General features: G+C 43.4%; 1 protein-coding gene across 2 annotated transcripts in view; it reads right to left on the reverse strand.

The window, feature by feature from the left end:
• LOC145353860 (proto-oncogene tyrosine-protein kinase Src-like) overlaps positions 1-19,827 on the reverse strand; it is a 186,635-nt gene that overhangs the window by 92,483 nt on the left and 74,325 nt on the right. For both annotated transcript variants that reach the window (XM_080204761.1, XM_080204760.1), the window contains exon 2: positions 3,917-4,186. In XM_080204761.1, the coding sequence (XP_080060887.1) occupies positions 3,917-4,178 (262 nt within the window). In that variant the 5' untranslated portion in view covers positions 4,179-4,186. The remainder of the gene's footprint in view (positions 1-3,916; positions 4,187-19,827) is intronic.

A 19,827-nucleotide genomic window follows, 5' to 3' on the forward strand; every position in this document is an offset into this window, starting at 1 on the left:
TTGAAGTAGTGTGGGCTGAGATTAGAAACAGGAAAGGAGAGGTCACACTGTTGGGAGTTTTTTATAGGCCTCCAAAAAGTTCGAGATGTAGAGGAAAGGATTGCAAAGATGATCCTGGATAGGTGCGAAAGTAACAGGGCAGTTGTTATGGGGGACTTTAACTTTACAAATATCGATTGGAAAAGCTATAGTTCAAGCACATTAGAGGGGTCAGTTTTTGTCCAATGTGTGCAGGAAGGTTTCATGACACAGTATGTAGATAGGCCAACAAGAGGTGAGGCTACATTGGATTTGGTACTGGGTAATGAACCAGACCAGGTGTTAGACTTGGAGGTAGGTGAGCACTTTGGTGATAGTGACCACAATTTGGTTACGTTTACCTTAGTGATAGAAAGGGAAAGGCATATACCGAAGGGCAGAAGTTATAGCTGGGGGAAAGGTAATTATGAGGCTATTAGGCGAGATTTAGGATACATAGGGTGGAGTAGGAAATTGCAGGGGCTAGGAACATCTGAAATGTGGAGCTTATTCAAGGAGCAGCTACTGCAAGTCCTTGATAAATACGTACCTGTCAGGCAGGGAGGAAGTGGTCAAGCAAGGGAACCATGGTGTACTAAGGAAGTTGAATCTCTGGTGAAGAGGAAGAAGGAGGCTTATGTAAAGATGAGACGTGAAGGCTCAGTTAGGGCACTGGAGAGTTATAAATTAGCCAGGAAGGAGCTAAAGAGAGAGTTAAGAAGAGCTAGAAGAGGACATGAGAAGACTTTGGTGGATAGGATCAAGGAAAATCCTAAAGCTTTCTACAGGTATGTCAAGAACAAAAGATCGGTTAGGGCAAGATTAGGGCCAGTCAGAGACAGCAGTGGGAAGTTGTGCGTGGAGCCTGAAGAGATAGGGGAGGCACTGAGTGAGTATTTTTCGTCAGTATTCACGCAGGAAAATGTCAGTGTAGTCGAGGAGAATACTGCGATACCGGGTGGTAGACTAGACGGGATTGAGGTACATAAGGAGGAGGTGTTAGCAATTCTTCAGAGTATGAAAATAGATAAGTCCCCTGGGCTGGAGGGATTTACCCTAGGATTCTCTGGGAGGCTAGGGAGGAGTTTGCAGAGCCTTTGGCTTTGATCTTCTTGTCATCATTGGCTACAGGTATAGTTCCGGAAGACTGGAGGATAGCAAATGTTGTCCCCTGGTTCAAAAAGGGGAGTAGAGACCATCCTGGGAATTATAGACCGGTGAGCCTTACTTCTGTTGTGGGCAAAGTTTTGGAAAGAATTATAAGGGATAGGATTTATAATCATCGAGAGGGAAATAAATTGATTAGGGATAGTCAACACGGTTTTGAAGGGTAGGTCATGCCTCACAAACCTTAGAGTTTTTTGAAAAGGTGACCAAAGAGGTGGATAAGGGTAAGGCAGTTGACGTGGTGTATATGGATTTTAGCAAAGCGTTTGATAAGGTTCCCCATTGTAGGCTATTGCAGAAAATGCAGATGCATGGGATTGAGGGTGATTTAGCAGTTTGGATCAGGAATTGGCTAGCTGATAGAAGACAGGGGGTGGTAGTTGATGGGAAATATTCAACCTGGAGTTCAGTTACAAGTGGTGTACCTCAAGGATCTGTTTTGGGGCCACTGCTGTTTGTCATTTTTATAAATGACCTAGATGAGGGTGTAGAAGGATGGATTAGTAAATTTGCTGACGACATCAAAGTTGGAGGAGTTGTAGACAGTGAGGATGGATGTTACAGTTTGCAGAGGGACATAGGTAAGCTGCAGAGCTGGGCCGAGAGGTGGCAGATGGAGTTTAATACGGAAAAGTGTGAGGTGATTCACTTTGGTAAGAATAACAGGAGTACAGAATATAGGGCTAGTGTTGACGAGCAGAGAGATCTTGGGGTACGCGTGCATAGCTCCCTGAAAGTTGGCACCCAGGTTGATAAGGTTGTTAAGAACGGTGTGTTAGCTTTTATTGGTAGAGGGATTGAATTTCGGAGCCATGAGGTCTTGTTACAACTGTACAAAACTCTGGTGCAGCCGCACTGGAGTATTGTGTACAGTTCTGGTCGCCGCATTATAAGAAAGATGTGGAAGCATTGGAAAGGGTGCAGAGGAGGTTTACCAGGATGTTGCCTGGTATGGTGGGAAGGTCTTATGAGGAAAGGCTGAGGGACTTGAGGTTATTTTCATTAGAGAGAAGGTTACGAGGTGACCTAATTGAGGCAAACAAGATGATCAAAGGATTGGATAGGGTGGACAGTGAGAGCCTCTTTCCTCGGATGGTGATGGCTAACATGAGGGGACATAGCTTTAAATTAAGGGGTGGTAGTTATAGGACGGATGTCAGAGGTAGGTTCTTTACTCAGAGGGTAGTAAGGGCGTGGAATGTCCTGCCTGCAGCAGTTGTGGACTCGCCAATTTTAAGGGCGTTCAAATGGGCAGTGGATAGGCATGTGGATAACATTGGAACAGTTTAGGTTAGAGGGTCATTAGACTGGTTCCACTGGTCGGCGCAACATCGAGGGCCGAAGGGCCTGTACTGCGCTGTAATGTTCTATGTTCTGTACAGGTCACCCTCGCTTGCAATTAAACACTTTCTAAAGGAACAAATTCATATTTACATACTTCATCACATCTCCCAAATATCACCAAGTGATTTATGAGGAATTAGTTACATTGTACACCTACTTTTCTTACCTGCACAATGAAATACATTGTAATTTGAATTCAATAAAAAATATCTTGAATTAAGAATCTACTGATGACCATGAAATCATTGCCAGAAAAACCCATCTGGTTCTCTAACGTTTTTTAGGGAAGGAAATCTGCCATCCTTAACTGATCTGGCCTACATGGGACTCCAGAGCCACAGCAATGGGGGCAGCACAGTGGCACACTGGTTAGCACTGCTGCCTCACAGCACCAGGAACCCAGATGAGATTCCCGGCTTGGGTCACTGTCTGTGTGGAGATTGCACATTCTTTCCGTATCTCTGTGGGTTTCCTCCATGTGCTCCGGTTTCCTCCCACAGTCCAAAAGATATGAAGGTTAGGTGCATTGGCTATGCTAAATTCTCCCTCAGTGTACCCGAACAGGCGCCAGAACGCGGCAACTTGGGGATTTTCACAATAACTTCATTGCAGTATGAATGTAAGCCTACTTGTGATGAATAAATAAAGTTTATGTGGTTGACTGACAACTGCCCTCAAACAACTAGGGATGGGCAGTAAATGTAGACCAGCCAGCGATGCCTATGTCCCAACAATGAATAGAAAAAAGCCTGAAGGGCAGCATCTTCAAGAAATGTCCTAGGAGTAATCTACTGGGCCTCTTTGAGCCTGATCCGCCATTTTGGCAGATTATGGTTGATCTGTACTTTAACTTCATCTACCTGCCTTGGTTCCTGAACCCTTAATACTTTTCCCAAACAAAAAAATTATCAACCTCATTTTTCAATATGATCTACCCTTTGAGTGATGAAATCCTTTCCAAAATCATTCCTGAATGACCTAACTCGAGTTTTGAGGTTAGCCTCTGTTGTTTTGGGCTGCCCCACCAGAGAAAATATTTTCCCTCCACCTATCAATCTTTCAAGCACCTGAAAACCATAATTAGAGCACCCTTTAGTCATCCATATTCAGCAGGCCCAGTTCCTGACAATCCTCATAATTTAACTCTTGGTAGTTAGGTGAATTGCCACACACCACCTCCAAGGACATCTTACCTACATTGAGCCAAAACTATATACTGTATCTTAGCTTCAAGAAGTTGAGCATTTAGACTATCGGTAGGGAAGCTCCCCGATTTATAACAAATGGTAATTGTGATGTTTTCAAATTAATTAAGGGTTGCTAATGTATGAAACGTTCTCTCTCCTTCTCCCACAACCACCCCACAGCTCCAGTGCCCTGTACTAACCTGCCAGTTGGCCTGTTCGTTGTGATGGTGAAGATGCATTTGACGAAATAACCCCACCAAAGAGCGTTGATTCTGTGGTTCCCCCAAATGGTGTAACATTGGCACTGTTCTTATCCAGGCCTGAAGCCTTTGCGGGAGTTGTCTGCGATTCTTGCGTTGGATCAAGTCCGTAACGTAGATTCTGTGTGCTGGACAGAATGCTGTTCTCGCCAGTCTTTGGCTTCAGAGAAGCATCTTTCAGCTTGCTCTTACTGCTCCCCATTGTAAAACCTATGAAACAAGGGTCAAAATTACTCATAATCAGAACTGTTCTTTTAAAAAGAAAAATGTTCACCATTAAATTTGCTATTCTTTCTCTCTGATCTTATGGACAATTTGTGTTTCAATGACAGCGAAGATTAAAAATTTAAGAAGTTATAATAATAGAAGAAACTTTGTAATATTGTAATTCTACAACAAGAGGTCTTAGGTATAGTTTAAGAGGTGGTAGATTTTAGTCAGAAGTGAGAAGGAACTACTTCTCACAGAAGGTGGTGAATTTGTGGAACTCACTTCCCCATGGTGTGGTGGTATCAAAATGGTTTCAAGAAAAAGGAAATAGATATATTTCTGATTTTAAAAATGGATTAGCGAGATATGGCAAACAGGCGGGAAGGTGGATTTAAGACCAGGGAGAGATCAGCCATGATCTGATTGAATGGCAGAGCAGGCTCGAAGGGCTGGATTTGCCTACTTCTGCTCCTAATTCCTATGTTCCTAAATGTTTCTATGCCAGGAACCATTAGATTTTCACATAGGTTGTTTCAGGAAATGGAATGATTTGCCATTTCTACTACCATGACCAGCATTAATACAGTGCCTTTAACGGAGTAAAATATCCCAAAGCAGTTTGCAGATCTGCTAACAAAATTTAACACTAAACCACATAAAAGATTTTAGAACAAGCGCAAAATACTGCAGATGCTACAATCTGAATCAAACACAGAAAAATGCTGGAAAATCTCAACAGGTCTGACAGCATCTGTGGAGAGAGAACAGAGCCAACATTTTGAGTTTAGATGACCCTTCATCAGAGCTGAGAGGAATGAGAGTCAGCGAAGAGTTATACTATGGGAGTGTGATGGGGTGGTGGAATTGGACAAGGGAAATGTAAATGAGAAATTTTCGGACATCTAATTAAAAGCTTGTTCAAAGAGGTAGCTTTTAAAGTTTTGCATACAATACTCAGGTTCAACACCTTAATTTTGAAGGTTAAATCCTGGGTCAAGATAGGGTCAAATTTATACTTTGCAGCCTGTACACCTTATGATATCACTCTTCGCACAAACTGCATTGCCAATCTTCACTGGCATTCGCCCAACCCAGCATAAAAGGCATTGCAAGTGGGGCACTTTAAAAGATCTAAGATAACTTAGTTGTCGGCAATTTCACAAACCCAGAGCAAAATTATGAAGCGATGAGCAAGGATTCTGAAGAGCATGCTTCCAATTTGGTACTAGAGTAAGAGATAATCCCGAGGCAGGCGGGGAGGAATTTGGAAAGACAAGGATAAGTCATATTCCATGTTCAATCAAATGATACTAGATAGGAACAAAGAGGAACTCCGGCTGAGGGGTCCATCAGAATATATAAACCAATCTGAAAAGCGAGACTTCAAGCTTCCTGGATTATTTGCCAAGACACTTTCACACTGGTACTGAGACAGATCAGGCAAATTCTCTCTCGTTTGTCTCTGGAGGTAAAGATGGCTGTATTCATCATCATCGGGTCATCTACCCACCAGGGTTGACCAATAGTTTCAAGGAATTGCTGGGGGAAAATTATCGGGATGTCAAAAAAATTGTTTTTTTTTTAATCTTTCTTTGAACATTTCTCTTTACCAGGTATGAGAATGGTGAAAATGGGGAGAAAAGACTGTCTGGCTGACAGTCAAATGTCATTCAATTGGCATAGGTCAGCAGTGCATCATGTTAGGGCTCACACAGTGGTTAGCACTGCTGCCTCACAGCACCAGGGACCTGGGTTTGATTCCAGCTTGGGTCATTGTCTATGTGGCGTTTGCACGTTCTCTCCATGTCTGTGTGGGTTTCCTCCGGGTGCTCCGGTTTCCTCCCACAGTCCAAAGATGTGTGGGTTAGGTTGATTGGTGATGATATATTGGCCCTAGTGTTGGGGAATTGGCAGAGGAAATATGTGGGGTTATGGGAATTGGGCCTGGGCGTGATTGTGATCAGTGCAGATTCGATGGGCCAAATGGTCTCTTTCTGTACTGAATGATTCTAAATACTGGTAAGTGGCTGGAGCATGGGGCATGTCACGCGGTGACACCTCTGGGGATACATTTAATTACAGTTGATCACCTGAATCATCTAAGAGGGTGTCTGGTAGAGTTTTAGTGGGTATGTGGGTGGCCTCTAAGGCCTTCAGACCCTTCAGCCCAACTTGTCCATGCTGCCCTTTTTTTTAAAACAACTAAGCTAATCCTAATTGCCTGCATTTGGCCCATATCCCTTTTAAACCCACCTTACACATGTAACTGTCTTAATCCTTTCTAGAAGACAAAATTGTACCAGCCACTACTACTACCTCTGACAGCTTGTCCCAGACATTCACCACCCTGTGTGTGAAAAAATTGCCCCTCTGGATACTTCTGTATCTCTCCCCTCTCACCTTAAACCTATGCCCTCTTGTTTTAGACTCCCTTACCTTTGGGAAAAGATATTGACTATCTAGCTGATCTGTGCCTCTCATTATTTTATAGACCACTATAAGGCCACCCCTCAGCCTCCTGCGCTCCAGAGGAAAATAGTCCCAGTCTACCCAATGAGAAGTGTGATGTACAAAATATGGGAAGCAAAATAAGGAGGTGATATGTTACTTAGAAGACATGAATCTTAGCAGGCTGAAGGACCAAAGTGATCGAGGATTACAAAAAGGATCATTAAAAGTAGCGACACCGGTCATTAGGGCATTTTGAAAAAAAGCAAACCAAGCTCCTGGTTTATTTTTAGACAGTTAGAATTGATAAGTATAGAAATCATATGAATAGAGCTGCAAAATACAGCAGATGCTGGAAATTTGAAGTAAAAATAGAAATTGCTGGAGACACTCAGCCAGTCTGGCAGCATCTGTGGTGTGGAAGTTAACAGTTCATTAGAACTGATGTGCTAAACTTGTATCGAATCTTACAGTACAGGAGGGGCTGTGCACAGCTATGATTTTTTTTTAAATTCACTTTATGGAATGTCAGCACTCATTGCCCATCCCTAACTGACCTTGAGAAGGTGGTGGTGAGCTGCCTTCTTGAACCGCTGCAGTCCATATTATATAGGTGCACCCAGTGCTGTTAGGGAGGGAGCTCCAGGATTTTGACCCAGTGCCAGTGAAGGAACGACGCTATATTTTCAAGTCAGGATGGTGAGTGACTTGGAGGAGGAAATTATGAAAAAGGACTGGACAGGGTAGATGCGGGAAGGATGTTCCCGACGGTGGGGGAGTCCAGAACCAGGGATCACAGTCTGAGGACACAGGGCAGATCATTTAGGACAGAGATGAGAAAACACTTCCTCACCCAAAAAGTTGTGAGCCTGTGGAATTCATTACCATGGAAAGTGGTTGATGCCAAAGCATTGAATGTATTCAAGAGGCAGCTAGATATAGCACTTGGAGTGAACAGAATCAAAGGTTATGGGGAGAAAGCAGGATTAGGCTATTGAGTTAAATGATTATTCATGATCGTGATGAATGAGCTCAATGGGCCAAATGGCCTCCTCCTATCTCCTATGCTCCTATGATACAGAAATATCAGAGTGCGGGAAAGATTTACAAAGAGGAGGCCAGAACTGCAAGATTCGATCTACTGGGAAAGGATGAGTTAGGGTAGAATGGCCCATTTCCACACTATTTATTACAAGTCTATATAATCACTCTTTTTCCACAACCTTTTTTCCAAAAGAACTACTGACGTGTAGTTTTATGAAAAAGAAACGGTTGGTAGTTAGGGAATTCAACCACCAACATAAAATTCTCAGAATCTCATCCAATAACATGGAATTTGATTTAACCACTGACCAATTTGCCATGTTAAAGACTGAGGAATAAAAACCATAAAATGCCAATAAAAACCTTTCACTGCATTGCAGTTTAAAAGAATTGATTTATTCAGTTACCATAACCCACTGCTTTTGCTCGTGTCTCCCCACTAGGGAAAAGTAAAACTTGATAATTCCTGACTTCCATCATAAGTTCAGATTCTTTTCCCCCCCAGAATGGTACATTATTTTCTTACCATCTTGCAATTCAAAAGATCAAGGGAGGCAATGGCTAAGTGGTATTATCTCTAGACTATTAATCCCAGAAACTCAGTTAATGTTCTGGGGACCTGGGTTTGAAGCCTACCATGGCAGATGGAATTTGAATTCGATTAAAAAAAAAATCTGGAATTAAGAACCTACTGATGAAACCATTGCTGAGTGTCGGAAAAATCTATCTGGTTCATTAATGTCCTTTAGGGAAGGAAATCTGCCATCTGTACCTGGTCTGGCCCACATGTGACTCCAGACAATGTGGTTGGCTCTCAGATGCCCTCAGGCAAGTAGGGATGGGCAATAAATACTATAAGAAGTCTTGCAACACCAGTTGAAGTCCAACAGGTTTATTTGGTAGCAAAAACCACTAGCTTTCGGGCCTCTGACCCTTCGTAAGGTGAGGGGAGAGTTCTGATCACAAACTCTCCATTCACCTGACAGAGGGTCAGAGGCCCAAAAGCTAGTGGCTTTTGCTACCAAATAAACCTGTTGGACTTTAACCTGGTGTTGTGAGACTTCTTACTGTGTTTACCCCAGTCCAATGCCGGCATCTCCACATCAATAAATACTGGCCAGCCTGCAACAACTGTATCCCATGAATAAATTAAAAACAATCATATTCTTTGTGGTTATGAGATGGGAAATGGAGACCCAATAATAATCCAGAATAATCCTAATTCAGAATAAATAAGCAGGGGCACGAGTAGGTCATTTGTCCCCTCTTCAATAGGATCATGGCTGATCAATGACCTCAATTCCACTTGCCCACCCTTTTCTCCGATTCAATTCCCTTGGGGCCCAAATCTCTCTCTGATTCAGCCTTGTATATGCTGACATCCATAACTCTCTGGCCAGAGAATCCCAAAAATCACAACTGTCAGAGTGAAGACGGTTTTCCTCATCTCATTTCTTAGCCTGTATCCCCGGTTCTGAACTCTCCAACCAAGTGAAACATCTAGCATCCACCCAGTCAAGCCCTCTCAAAATCTTACACTTTTCAATTAAATCATCTCTCATTATTCTGAATTCCAGAGACTGTACCATTGTACCCAATCTCTCATCAAAGAACAAATTTTTCATCCCAGCGATCAATCTATTCTTCCTACTTCGTATCTTGCCATATCATTGGCCACCTGCTATCCTCATACAACTACTATATGTGGTTCATTTGTGGCACATCCTGGCTTCTGCAAACATACATATATTAATAACACAAATTGGTGAATTTTGGGAATCTATTTTCACTATCCAAGCTTTTCGAAAGGATAACAGAGAGGAGTTTAGATTCAAACTGTAGCAGCAAGGTGAAGTTCTATCAATAGGTTAGCTTCTGATTGTAATGTGATAAATCGCTGCTACTTATGCTCTTGTATTTGTTGAGGGGGTCAATGTCAGTGAAATGAAAGAGATAGTCATCGACTTCAGGAAACATAGTGGAGAACAAGCCCCTGTCTACATCAGTAGTGATAAAGTGGAGATAGTCGAGTGCTTCAGGTTTCTAGTTGTTCAGATCATCAACAATCTGTCCTGGTCACTCCATGCGCCACCAACATCTCTACTTTTTCAGAAGACTAAGGAAATTCATCATGTCTACTATGATTCTCACCAATGTACCATAGAAAGCATTCTACCCAGGTGTTTCACAGCTTGGTATAGTTCCTACTCTGACCAAGGCCATAAGAAACTACAAAGAGTTATGAACATAGTCCAACTGATCATGCAAACCAGCTGCCCATCCATTGACTCTGTCTACACTTCCTTGGAAAAGCAGCCAGCATAATAAAAGACCCCACTGACCCCAGACATACTCTTTTCCACCTTCTTCCATCAAGAAAAGGATACAAGAGTCTGAAAACAGATTCCAACAGATTCAAGATCAGCTTCTTCCCTGCTGCCATCAGACTTTTGAATGGACCTACCATATATTAAGTTGATCTTTCTCTTTGCCCTACCTGTAACTGTAACACCATATCCTGCAACTCTACATTCCTTCTCCCCTGTGTACTCTCTGAACGGTATGTTTTATCTGTATAACACGCAACAAACAATATTTTTCACTATATCCCAATACATGTGACAATAATAAATTAAATCCAACCCTTTAGCCTAATGCTCACTCTCATTTTGCTTCAACTTGTACGTGGCTCTTTCCCTCCATCCCCATTAATAATTAGTGCAGTGGCAGTGAATAGAAAGACTCCATTTGGTCATGGTCTAAAATTCTATTTAATATTTCTTTTCTCCCTTCCACAGCCTGAGGTTATCTGGAAATTCCTAATGGATTATTTTGACTACAGAAAGTTTTATTTAGGTACCAAAGAGGATGAGATATGAGAAAAAATTTATATTTCAAACAACTCATGCGTGTAGACAGATTCTTTAGCACTTACGTCACACTGAAATTGATTAGTGACCGTTTAAAGACTTTAAAGTCTGATTCTTGCCCTTATAGATTAAGAGGTTTTTCCGATATCTGTTTGTTTCCTTGGCTCTGTGCTTTCAAAGTATCCCCAGGACACAGGAAATGCAAGTGCTTTCAAGGGTGTAATTTTCCACCACTCTCCTAACTAAGATTTTCCCCAGTTTTCTGACCACAAGATAGGCAGAGATAGCACTTTTCACAACCTATGGACAGCCAATGAAGCTTTTGGAATACAGTCACTGTCAAAATGTAGGAAACGGGGCAGTCAATTTAGCAAACACACAAACGTGCTAACCGCCAAATAATCTGTTTATTTTGCGACACTATTGGTAAACAGGCCAGGACACCAGGGCCCTAACACCCCTAACTCTTCTCCTAAATAGTACCATGTACCTTTTATATCCACTTGAGCTCAGTTTAACATTACGTCTAAAAGACAGCACCTCCAACAGTACAGTACATCCCCTCAGTATTGCCCTGAAACATCAGCCTTGATTTCTGTGCAGTAAGAAGCCTCACATCACCAGATTAAAGTCCAACAGGTTTATTTGGAATCACGAGCTTTTGGAGTGTTGCTCCTTCATCAGGTGAGCAGAGAGGTAGGGTTCACAAACACGGCATATAGAGACAAAGACTCAAAGAAGAAAGAGCAGCACTCCAAAAGTTTGTGATTCCAAATAAACCTGTTGGACTGTAACCTGGTGTTGTGAGACTTCTTACTGAGCCTACCCCAGTCCAACGCCGGCATCTTCACAGCTGCATTTCTGTACTCAGGATCTGCAGTGGGACTTGAACCCTGAACCTTGTGACTTTTGAGACAAAAGCGTGACCAACTTGGTTGCAACTGGTCACAAACTCTCCAGTTTCCCTTTGCTGAGCAGAATTTAACCGAAAAGTATATATCTACGGCAGCGAGATGGATGGAAAAGCGAAAACGGAATTCAGGAAGTAAATCTGATCTCACTTTGAAATTGTGGGTCATTAGAGGTTGAGGCGAGGACTGACTCAGCTGTCGCCTGTTTTTGTTGAAGGACAACAGAAGTGTGTGTAAAGTGCTGATCTTCAGATTCATGCCACCAACTGCCAGTAGACCAAAGGTAGCTTTGTCAGACTCGCTAAAGCTGGTGGCCAAGTCTCACCACTTGATGCTGATCTTAAAAGTAGCAGCCGAACTAATTTACTGAATGGTTATGAGACAAGGGTGTTAGAAGCTGGCAGCACCAGCCCAGTAAAAATAAAAGGAGGAATGTTTCCCCTTATTCCTTCATGCATGGAGACCTCCAAACACCCAAAGCTGCTTCGAACCTATCAGAGGAAGGACTTTCAGTAAGGGATGCACTAATTTCCCTCATTCAGGCACAAATATCAAGCACAGTCTCTTACCCCCAGAGGAGATGAGGAAAGAGGCAGGAGGCCCCGAATATTTGGTGGGTTGATATTGATCGATGCCTTCCTGCCTCCACCACAATTAAGTCTTGGATGGGAAGGCCTATGGTCATCTTCATGCGAGGCCCTGAAGTGACCAATCAACAATCACTTAACGCTGACAGTCACCATCCTGCCCTTGCTCCTGACCCCCCACTTTAAGGAAACCACCCCCGCCCACGATTAATAAATTCTTCTGAACTTCTGACTCAAAGAAGAGGAAATATAAATTAAAGATTGCATTCAGAAAATTCACAACGTCCCCAAATGATTCAAAAAGTAACCACAGTGAACAACTGTTCTGTGTAGATAAAAGCCTCAGAGGTGCAATCCCTTGTGGTGACTCATCTCATTTTAACTCAGTTGGCAATGCCAAGGTCAGAAGGTTGTGCATTCAAGTTTGACTCCAGAACATGAGTACCTTAACTCAGTGCATCATCTTTCAAATATGTGTAACTGTTCCGGTGTTTGTAGAAATATTCCATGGCAACACTCGAAGTACAGCAAGCTGTTCCCCAGGTTCCCTCGGTCAAGATTCAGCTGCAATGGCCAAAACCAAGATATTCAGGGCTGAATTTTCCCAACTAATTTTGGGACCCTGACATTGAGGCCCTAAGTTTGTACTTGCTGGGCAGCAGATCCTGTATCAGAATATTCCAGAAGCGGTCTTCGAATTAAAGGGTCAGTTCGAGGGCTGTCAGTGTAAAGACCTTGGCATCCCCATAGGGCTGAAGGAGGTAGGAAATATAGGGGGCACCTCAAAACGGAGGCACTGGAGGAGGCTTACCTGTAATAAAAATAACAAGCAGGTAAGCCCTTCCAATCAGAAAGGAAACTCTTCCAGTGGCAGCATTGGGACCACCAGGGGTGGCCCCCTCTTTGAGGTGATGGAGCCTCTGGTGGCAGTGGCCCTCTCAACTTGCCGAGACTCCTCCCATTAAACTGTCGGCCTCTGCACGTAATGAGAGTCCGATTCATCGCAGACACAGCACCAGTGTGTGTGTGAAAGGTCGCCCCTAATGACTTCAATTAAGTGACCACCTCCGTTGAGTGGGCAACTGATCCAACTGCCAGCTCAACCCCAGGACCCTGCCCTATCAACAGGAATGCATGGGGAGATGGTCCCCACGTGACTCCCATTATTTTGTTGGCCCCCTTTGCATGTTAGCTCACCATTCTAGGGCTGAGAAATTCGGCCCTTACTTTCTGTCACTTCAATCTCTCCCAGACGTGATTTGTAAAACACACCCTGAAACCTTCACTTTAAAATGTTGAAATTTAGGAACATAAGAAACAGGAGCATAAATCGGGTCATTCTGCCCTTCAAGACTGTTCCACCATTCAACAAAATCATCACTGAGCTGAACTGCAGTCTCAATTCCACTTTCCCGTCTGCCTCCCATAATTCTTGACTCTGTCGTACATCAGAAATGTGTCTAAATCCATGACTGAATATCTACAATCAGCCAGCCCCCACTCCTCTATGAGGTACAGAATTCAAAAGATTAACAGCCCTCTGGGAGAAGGAATTCTCCTTGTCTGAAAAAGAGAATCCCTTATTCTGAAACAGCTTTCTCTATTCTTTCTTGAGATGTGGGTGTCACTGGTAAGGCCAGCATTTGTTACCCATCCCTAATTGTGCTCGAACTTCTTCCCTCCTGCCATCAGGCTTTTGAAAGGACCTACCATATATGAAGCTGATCGTTCTCTAAACCCTAGTTATGACTGTGACACTACATAAAATCTACAAAAGGTCATGAATGTAGTCCAATCCATCACACAAACCAGCCTCCCATCCATTGACTGTCTACACTTCCCGCTTCCCTCAGAAAAGCAGCCAGCGTAATTAAGGACCCCACACACCCCGGACATTCTCTCTTCCATCTTCTTCTGTCAGAAGAAAGATACAAAAGTCTGAGGTCACGTACCAACCGACTCAAGGACAGCTTCTTTCCTGCTGCAATCAGACTTTTGAATGGACCTACTTCGCACTAAGTAGATCTTTTTCTACACCCTAGCTATAAATTTAACACTACATTCTGCACTCGTTTCCTTCTCTATGAACAGTATGCTTTGTCTGTATAGTGTGCAAGAAACGATATGTTTCATGGTATATTAATTGAACATAGAATCCCATAGAATCTTACAGTGCAGAAGGAGGCCATTTGGCCCATCAAGTCTCCACTGACCACAATCTCACTCAGGCCCAATCCCCATAACCCCGTGCATCTACCCTAGCTTGTCCCCCTGACACTAAGGGGCAATTTAGCATAGTCAATCCACCTAACCTGCACATCTTGGGACAGTGGGAAGAAATTGGAGCACCTGAAGGAAACCCATGCAAACACAGGAAGAATGTGGACAGTCCACAGAGTCACCCAAGCTGGGAATCGAACCCGGGTCCTTGGTGCTGTGAGGCAGCAGTGCTAACCACTGGGGCACCATGTGACAATAATAAATCAAATTAAACTATATTCTGCACCCCCTTCTTTCCTTCTCCCTCTGTGAACAGTATAGCATGCAAGAAACAACACTTTTCATTGTATCCCAGTACATACGACAATAATAAATCAAAGTTTAAAAGATGGTAAAGGGAAACATCCTCTCAGCATCTATCGTGTCAAGCCCCCTCAGAATTTCATATCGCGTTCACCTCTCATTTTTCCAAATTCACAAACCTTTCCTCTTAAGACAGCCTCATCATCCCAGGAATTAGACCAGTGAACCTTCCCTGAACTGTCACCAATGCGCATATTCTCCAGCCTTTAATTGCTTAGTCATGCTGGGCGTGCAAATATCTAGCAATGACTGGGTGCAGCTGTCACCATGCCAGTGAGATCATTTTCTCGACCCCACCTGGCTTCGTAAACTCTGGCAAGATTGATCATTAAATTCTCTTAGCTTTTCTACTGCCCAGGTTGGCCGACTGTTTTGTATATTCGCTACTTCACTCTCCGCAGAAGGAAATCTGAACAAGGTGCGAGGATGGAGAAAAACCAGTGAATAAAATTGAGAGTCAGCACTCGTCAACAGAAGAAATAACCACTCCTGGTGCACCTGGAAAAATAGATGCCGCACTTTGTCCCACACTCAATAAATATGCTGATAAATCTACACCCGTGACATGCAAGCCTACTTATGACTAATAAATAAATAACAAATGTGCAGTAAGGTGTGTAGTGACACAGTGATGCAAATAAAAGTTTATTTATTAGCGTCAAAAGTGGGCTTACCTTAACACTGCAATGACGTTATTAGGCTTACCTTAACACTGCAATGACGTTACTAGGCCTACCTTAACACTGCAATGACATTACTGTGAAAATCCCCTAATCGCCACACTCTGGCGCCTGTTTGGGTAAACTGAGGGAGAACTTAGCACCTAACCATCTTTCAGATTGTGGGAGGAAACCAGAGCACCTGGAGGAAACCTACTCAGACATGGAGAAAAAGGTGCAGACTCCACACAGACAGTGACCCAAGATGGGAATCAAGCCCAGGTTCCTGGCGCTGTGAGACAGCAGTGCTAAGCACTGTGCCACCGTACCTACTTCACAGTAAATCTATTGCTTTAATTTTTTTTTTAGGGTTCGCTGTATCACAAACCCACCAATCTTAACATGCGTCATTCCGCAGTTTTTTTTAAATCAGAAAACTAGTACTCAGCGATTGATGATTAAAAAAAAGGAGACCAGCCAAATGAACCAATATGCAACAAGTACGTGTTTTTGTGGGAATGGGTATCTATGTTGTGGACAAATTATCCTTCTAGTTAAGAGTGAGCATTTATATGTGCTTGAGAAAACATGGGAGGACAAGCAGTAGATGTTACACGGCCCCAAATCACACAACTGCACCACAGGCTTCCCACAGAGAGCCAGTCATTTGGGAAAGGTTTCTATTCGCTTCCCTTGTGATCGCCCTTCGGTGATGGAAGATACACGTGAGGCAATCATCTTTTCTAACGTACTGCACATGCTTGTGAGTTTTCAGTCGAGCTTTATCTAATTCCCAAAAAGACAGGGAAATGCAACTATATCATTTGTTGGCAGTGGACCAAAATAGTAAAAAAATACTGGAGCAAGAGAACCTTACCACAGAAAAATTCATCATCTAGTCATGTAACATTTCAGCATAATCAGTCATAACAGCAATACTTGATTATTTCTGAGGATAGCCTTACTCAATGTCAGCACACAAATGCATAGATATTCAACCAGACCACTGTTGATTCAAAAAACACTGAAGGTGGTGGAGGTAGCTCCTCTAATCCATTTTAATTCAAATTAGAATCCCTACAGTGTAGGAGGAGGCCATTTGGCCCATCGAGTCTGCATCGCCTGTCCGACAGAGCATCTTACTTAGGCCGTAAACCGTAACCCCACATATTTACTGCATTAATCCCCCTAACCTACATATCTTGGGGCACTAAGAGGCAATTTGCCATGGCCAGTCCACCAAACCTACACATCTTTGGAGTGTGGGGGGAAACTGAAACACCCAGAGGAAACCCAGGAAAACAGGGGGAGAATGTACAAGCTCCACACAGGCAGTGGGAAAGCAATGGCCTAGTGGTATTATCGCTAGACTGTCAATCAAGAAACTTAGCTAACGTTCTGAGGACCCGGATTCGAATCCTGCCATGGTAGATCATGGAATTTGAATCCAATAAAAAAAATACCTGGAATTAAGAATCTATTGATGACCATGAAACCATTGTTGATTGTCAGAAAAACCCATCTGATTCACTAACATCCTTTAGGGAAGGAAATCTGCCATCCTTACCTGGTCTGGCCTACATGCGACTCCAGAGCCACAGTAATGTGGTTGACTCTCAACTGCCCTCCAAGGGTAACTAAGGATGGGCAATAAATGCTGGAACGCCTATGTTCCACGAATGAATTAAAAAAAAAGTCCACAGAGCTGGAATTGAACCCGGGTCCCTGGCGTTGTGAGGCAGCAATGAGAGACACTGCACCACTGTTTCCCAGGTTTACAGTAATTTCATCAAACATGGCTACTATTACAAGGCAGTCTAGGAAGGTTCTCATTGCTTTGAATGTCACATCCTGTGAATCTTCCCACAGGAACCACAAAATCAGTAGCCCCGACAATAATAATAGCACCAAGCTCTTCCTGATCACACCAATGATGAATTATACCATGATACAAGGCAGACCAGATACTGGTGAAATAAATGATCCTTTCCCCACGTCTTTGGTACATGTTGCTCTGGACCTCTTGGAGGATTTCTGGATTAAAGAATGGGGGGGCATCTATTATATGTTTGCTTTTGTTGGGAGGTGTGGGATGGTTTGTTGGCACAAAGCTATTGGAGACCAGAGCTATTTTGGAAGCCAATATTGGAAACAACTACCCACTCCACCATAGGCACAGCATCTTTAACAATGTGCTTCTGATCAGCCCCAATTACAGAAGGTTGCATTTGTATTGCAGTTCTAGGTCCCTTCCCCATTCCAAACTCTTTCAGCCTCTCAGAGTAGGATTGTCGGATTTAGTTCCAAGTTAGAAGTGGCTGAGTGTTGAAGATGGATTCCTATCTCCCAGGTTTCAGGTTGCCCCAACTTAATCCACCCAGAACATTCAAGCTGCCAAAATACTTCTAGGGAGGTCAATTCCTCCCCCTGAGACCAGGGCTGCAAGGTCAATTGTGGCTGCTCACTTCTGCACCTGGTTGGGGTTGACTAACAAGGCCTGGCATCGATCCTCAAACTTTCCTGGCTTTGAACTCAAATAAATGGCCCAGTGTACTCAGAAACTGAGTCTCCACACTGTAGGTCATTGCTTGGTGAGGGCAGCATGGTGCACAGGGCGGCACAGTGGCAAGCACTGCTACTTCACAACTCCAAGGGCCTGGGTTTGATCACGGCCTTCAGAGACTGTCTGTGTGGAGGGGTGGGATGGGCCTAGGATAAGGGGTTCTTTCAGAGAGTTGGTGCAGCCTCGACGATCTGAAAGGCCTCTTTCTGAACTGCGGGAATTCTATGGCTTCCCGGCGTCATGACTTTGGGGCTAAATCCACTTTGTCATGGAAGAGGCTCAATGACCAAAGACGTCAGTGCCACTGTGCCCTAGGCCCCATGGATGCACGGATTCCCCTCCCTTTGGCTTGCACTCTATACAACTAGAATCCCTATAATACAGGAGGAGGCCATTTGGCCCTTTGTGTCTGCACCAATCCTCTGGCGAGAGCATCTTACTGAGTTCCTATCCTCATAACCCCACATTTTTACCTCATTTGTTCCCCTACCCGACACATCTGGGGTAGCAAGGTAGCACAGTGGTTAGCACTGCTGCTTCACAGCGCCAAGGACCCAGGTTCAATTCTTGGCCTGGGTCACCGTCTGTGTGGAGTTTGCATGTGTTCTTCCTGTGTCTGCACGGGTTTGCTCCGAGTGCTTCAGTTTCCTCCCATAGTCCAAAGACGTGCTGGTTAGCTGCATTGGTCATATTAAATTCTCCCTCTGTTTACCCAAACAGATGCCGGAGTATGGTGACTAGGGGATTTTCACAGTAACTGTGAAATGTAAGCCTGCATGTGACTAATAAATAAAATTTTACATCTTGGGGTGGAGGGGGAGGCAACTGTCCACAGCCAATCCACATAACCTGCACATCTTTGGAATGTGGGAGGAAACCAGAACACATGGAAGAAACCCAGGCAGACACGGGGAGAATGTGCAAACTCCTCACCTATAGTAATCATAGTCAATGGTATAGCCAAAGGTTAAACATCTTTTTGTTAAGTGAAGCTTCGTGCAATGCACGATTTGAATTAAATAAACTACTGAATAATGAAATTCTAGCCAGGCTAAAGACAGATCCAGCAAGCTGAATCCCACGAGCACAAGATGCCCAAGTTAAAACTCAGCCATAAATCAGTTTTTCCAACTCCGTGTTGGTAAGTAATCACTGCACGGGTCATTCCTAGTAAAACTTGAAAACTGTAGTAGGGTTCTACAATCGTTACATTTTTCAAACAGTGAAACATGTAATACCAGTACTACAGCACCGCAGTAGACACTCGAAGCCTTCGTGACCAGGGCCACTGACTGACAGGATTTGGCAATTCTCAGTGCAGCCATTGCCTTAAAAGAACAAACCCCAATTGTGGAGTTCTGACTAACCTCTTTGTCGGTCTGCTTTCACAGACACTGCAAGCTTTGTTGTGAATGCAACTATACGGTATACTACACAGCATTTCCTTATTGCTTTAACTCAATTATGCCACAGAAAACTGAACAACAAAGAAAAGTTGAAGTAGATACTTTTGAAGGAACTTTGTGATTTACTTCAACTTCCTCATGTAAAATGCAGTTACTTCACTTTTATGAAGCAATTCTTGCAAAGTAACTTCCTCCACGGCTGTGAAGGCCTATCAATAACAGTTAAGGACCCAATTAATTACCACAGACCTGCTTTTAAGAACCGCTAGCAATAGAGACACAATTGGGCATTTTTGCATATGTATATCATTAAAAGATATTCTCCATTGATAAATTACCCACAACTGCGGCAGATCAAATCGCTTTCTTGCTCAATTCTACCACTGCAAAAATTTCTACTGTGAATGTCAAGTTACTTTGGCTGATGTTCAGGTAACATCTTGCGTTGGTATGGCATCCTTAACTGAGTTAACCTTCCAAAGGCACCACACAGAAGAATGCTCTCAAATACAATGTGACCACGTCACAAAAGCAGTCAAGACCCAGACTGCCGTGTAACATAAATCACAT

This window comes from Carcharhinus amblyrhynchos, chromosome 16 (assembly GCF_965287045.1).
Source record: "Carcharhinus amblyrhynchos chromosome 16, sCarAmb.v2.hapA, whole genome shotgun sequence".
NCBI classification, from domain to species: domain Eukaryota; kingdom Metazoa; phylum Chordata; class Chondrichthyes; order Carcharhiniformes; family Carcharhinidae; genus Carcharhinus; species Carcharhinus amblyrhynchos.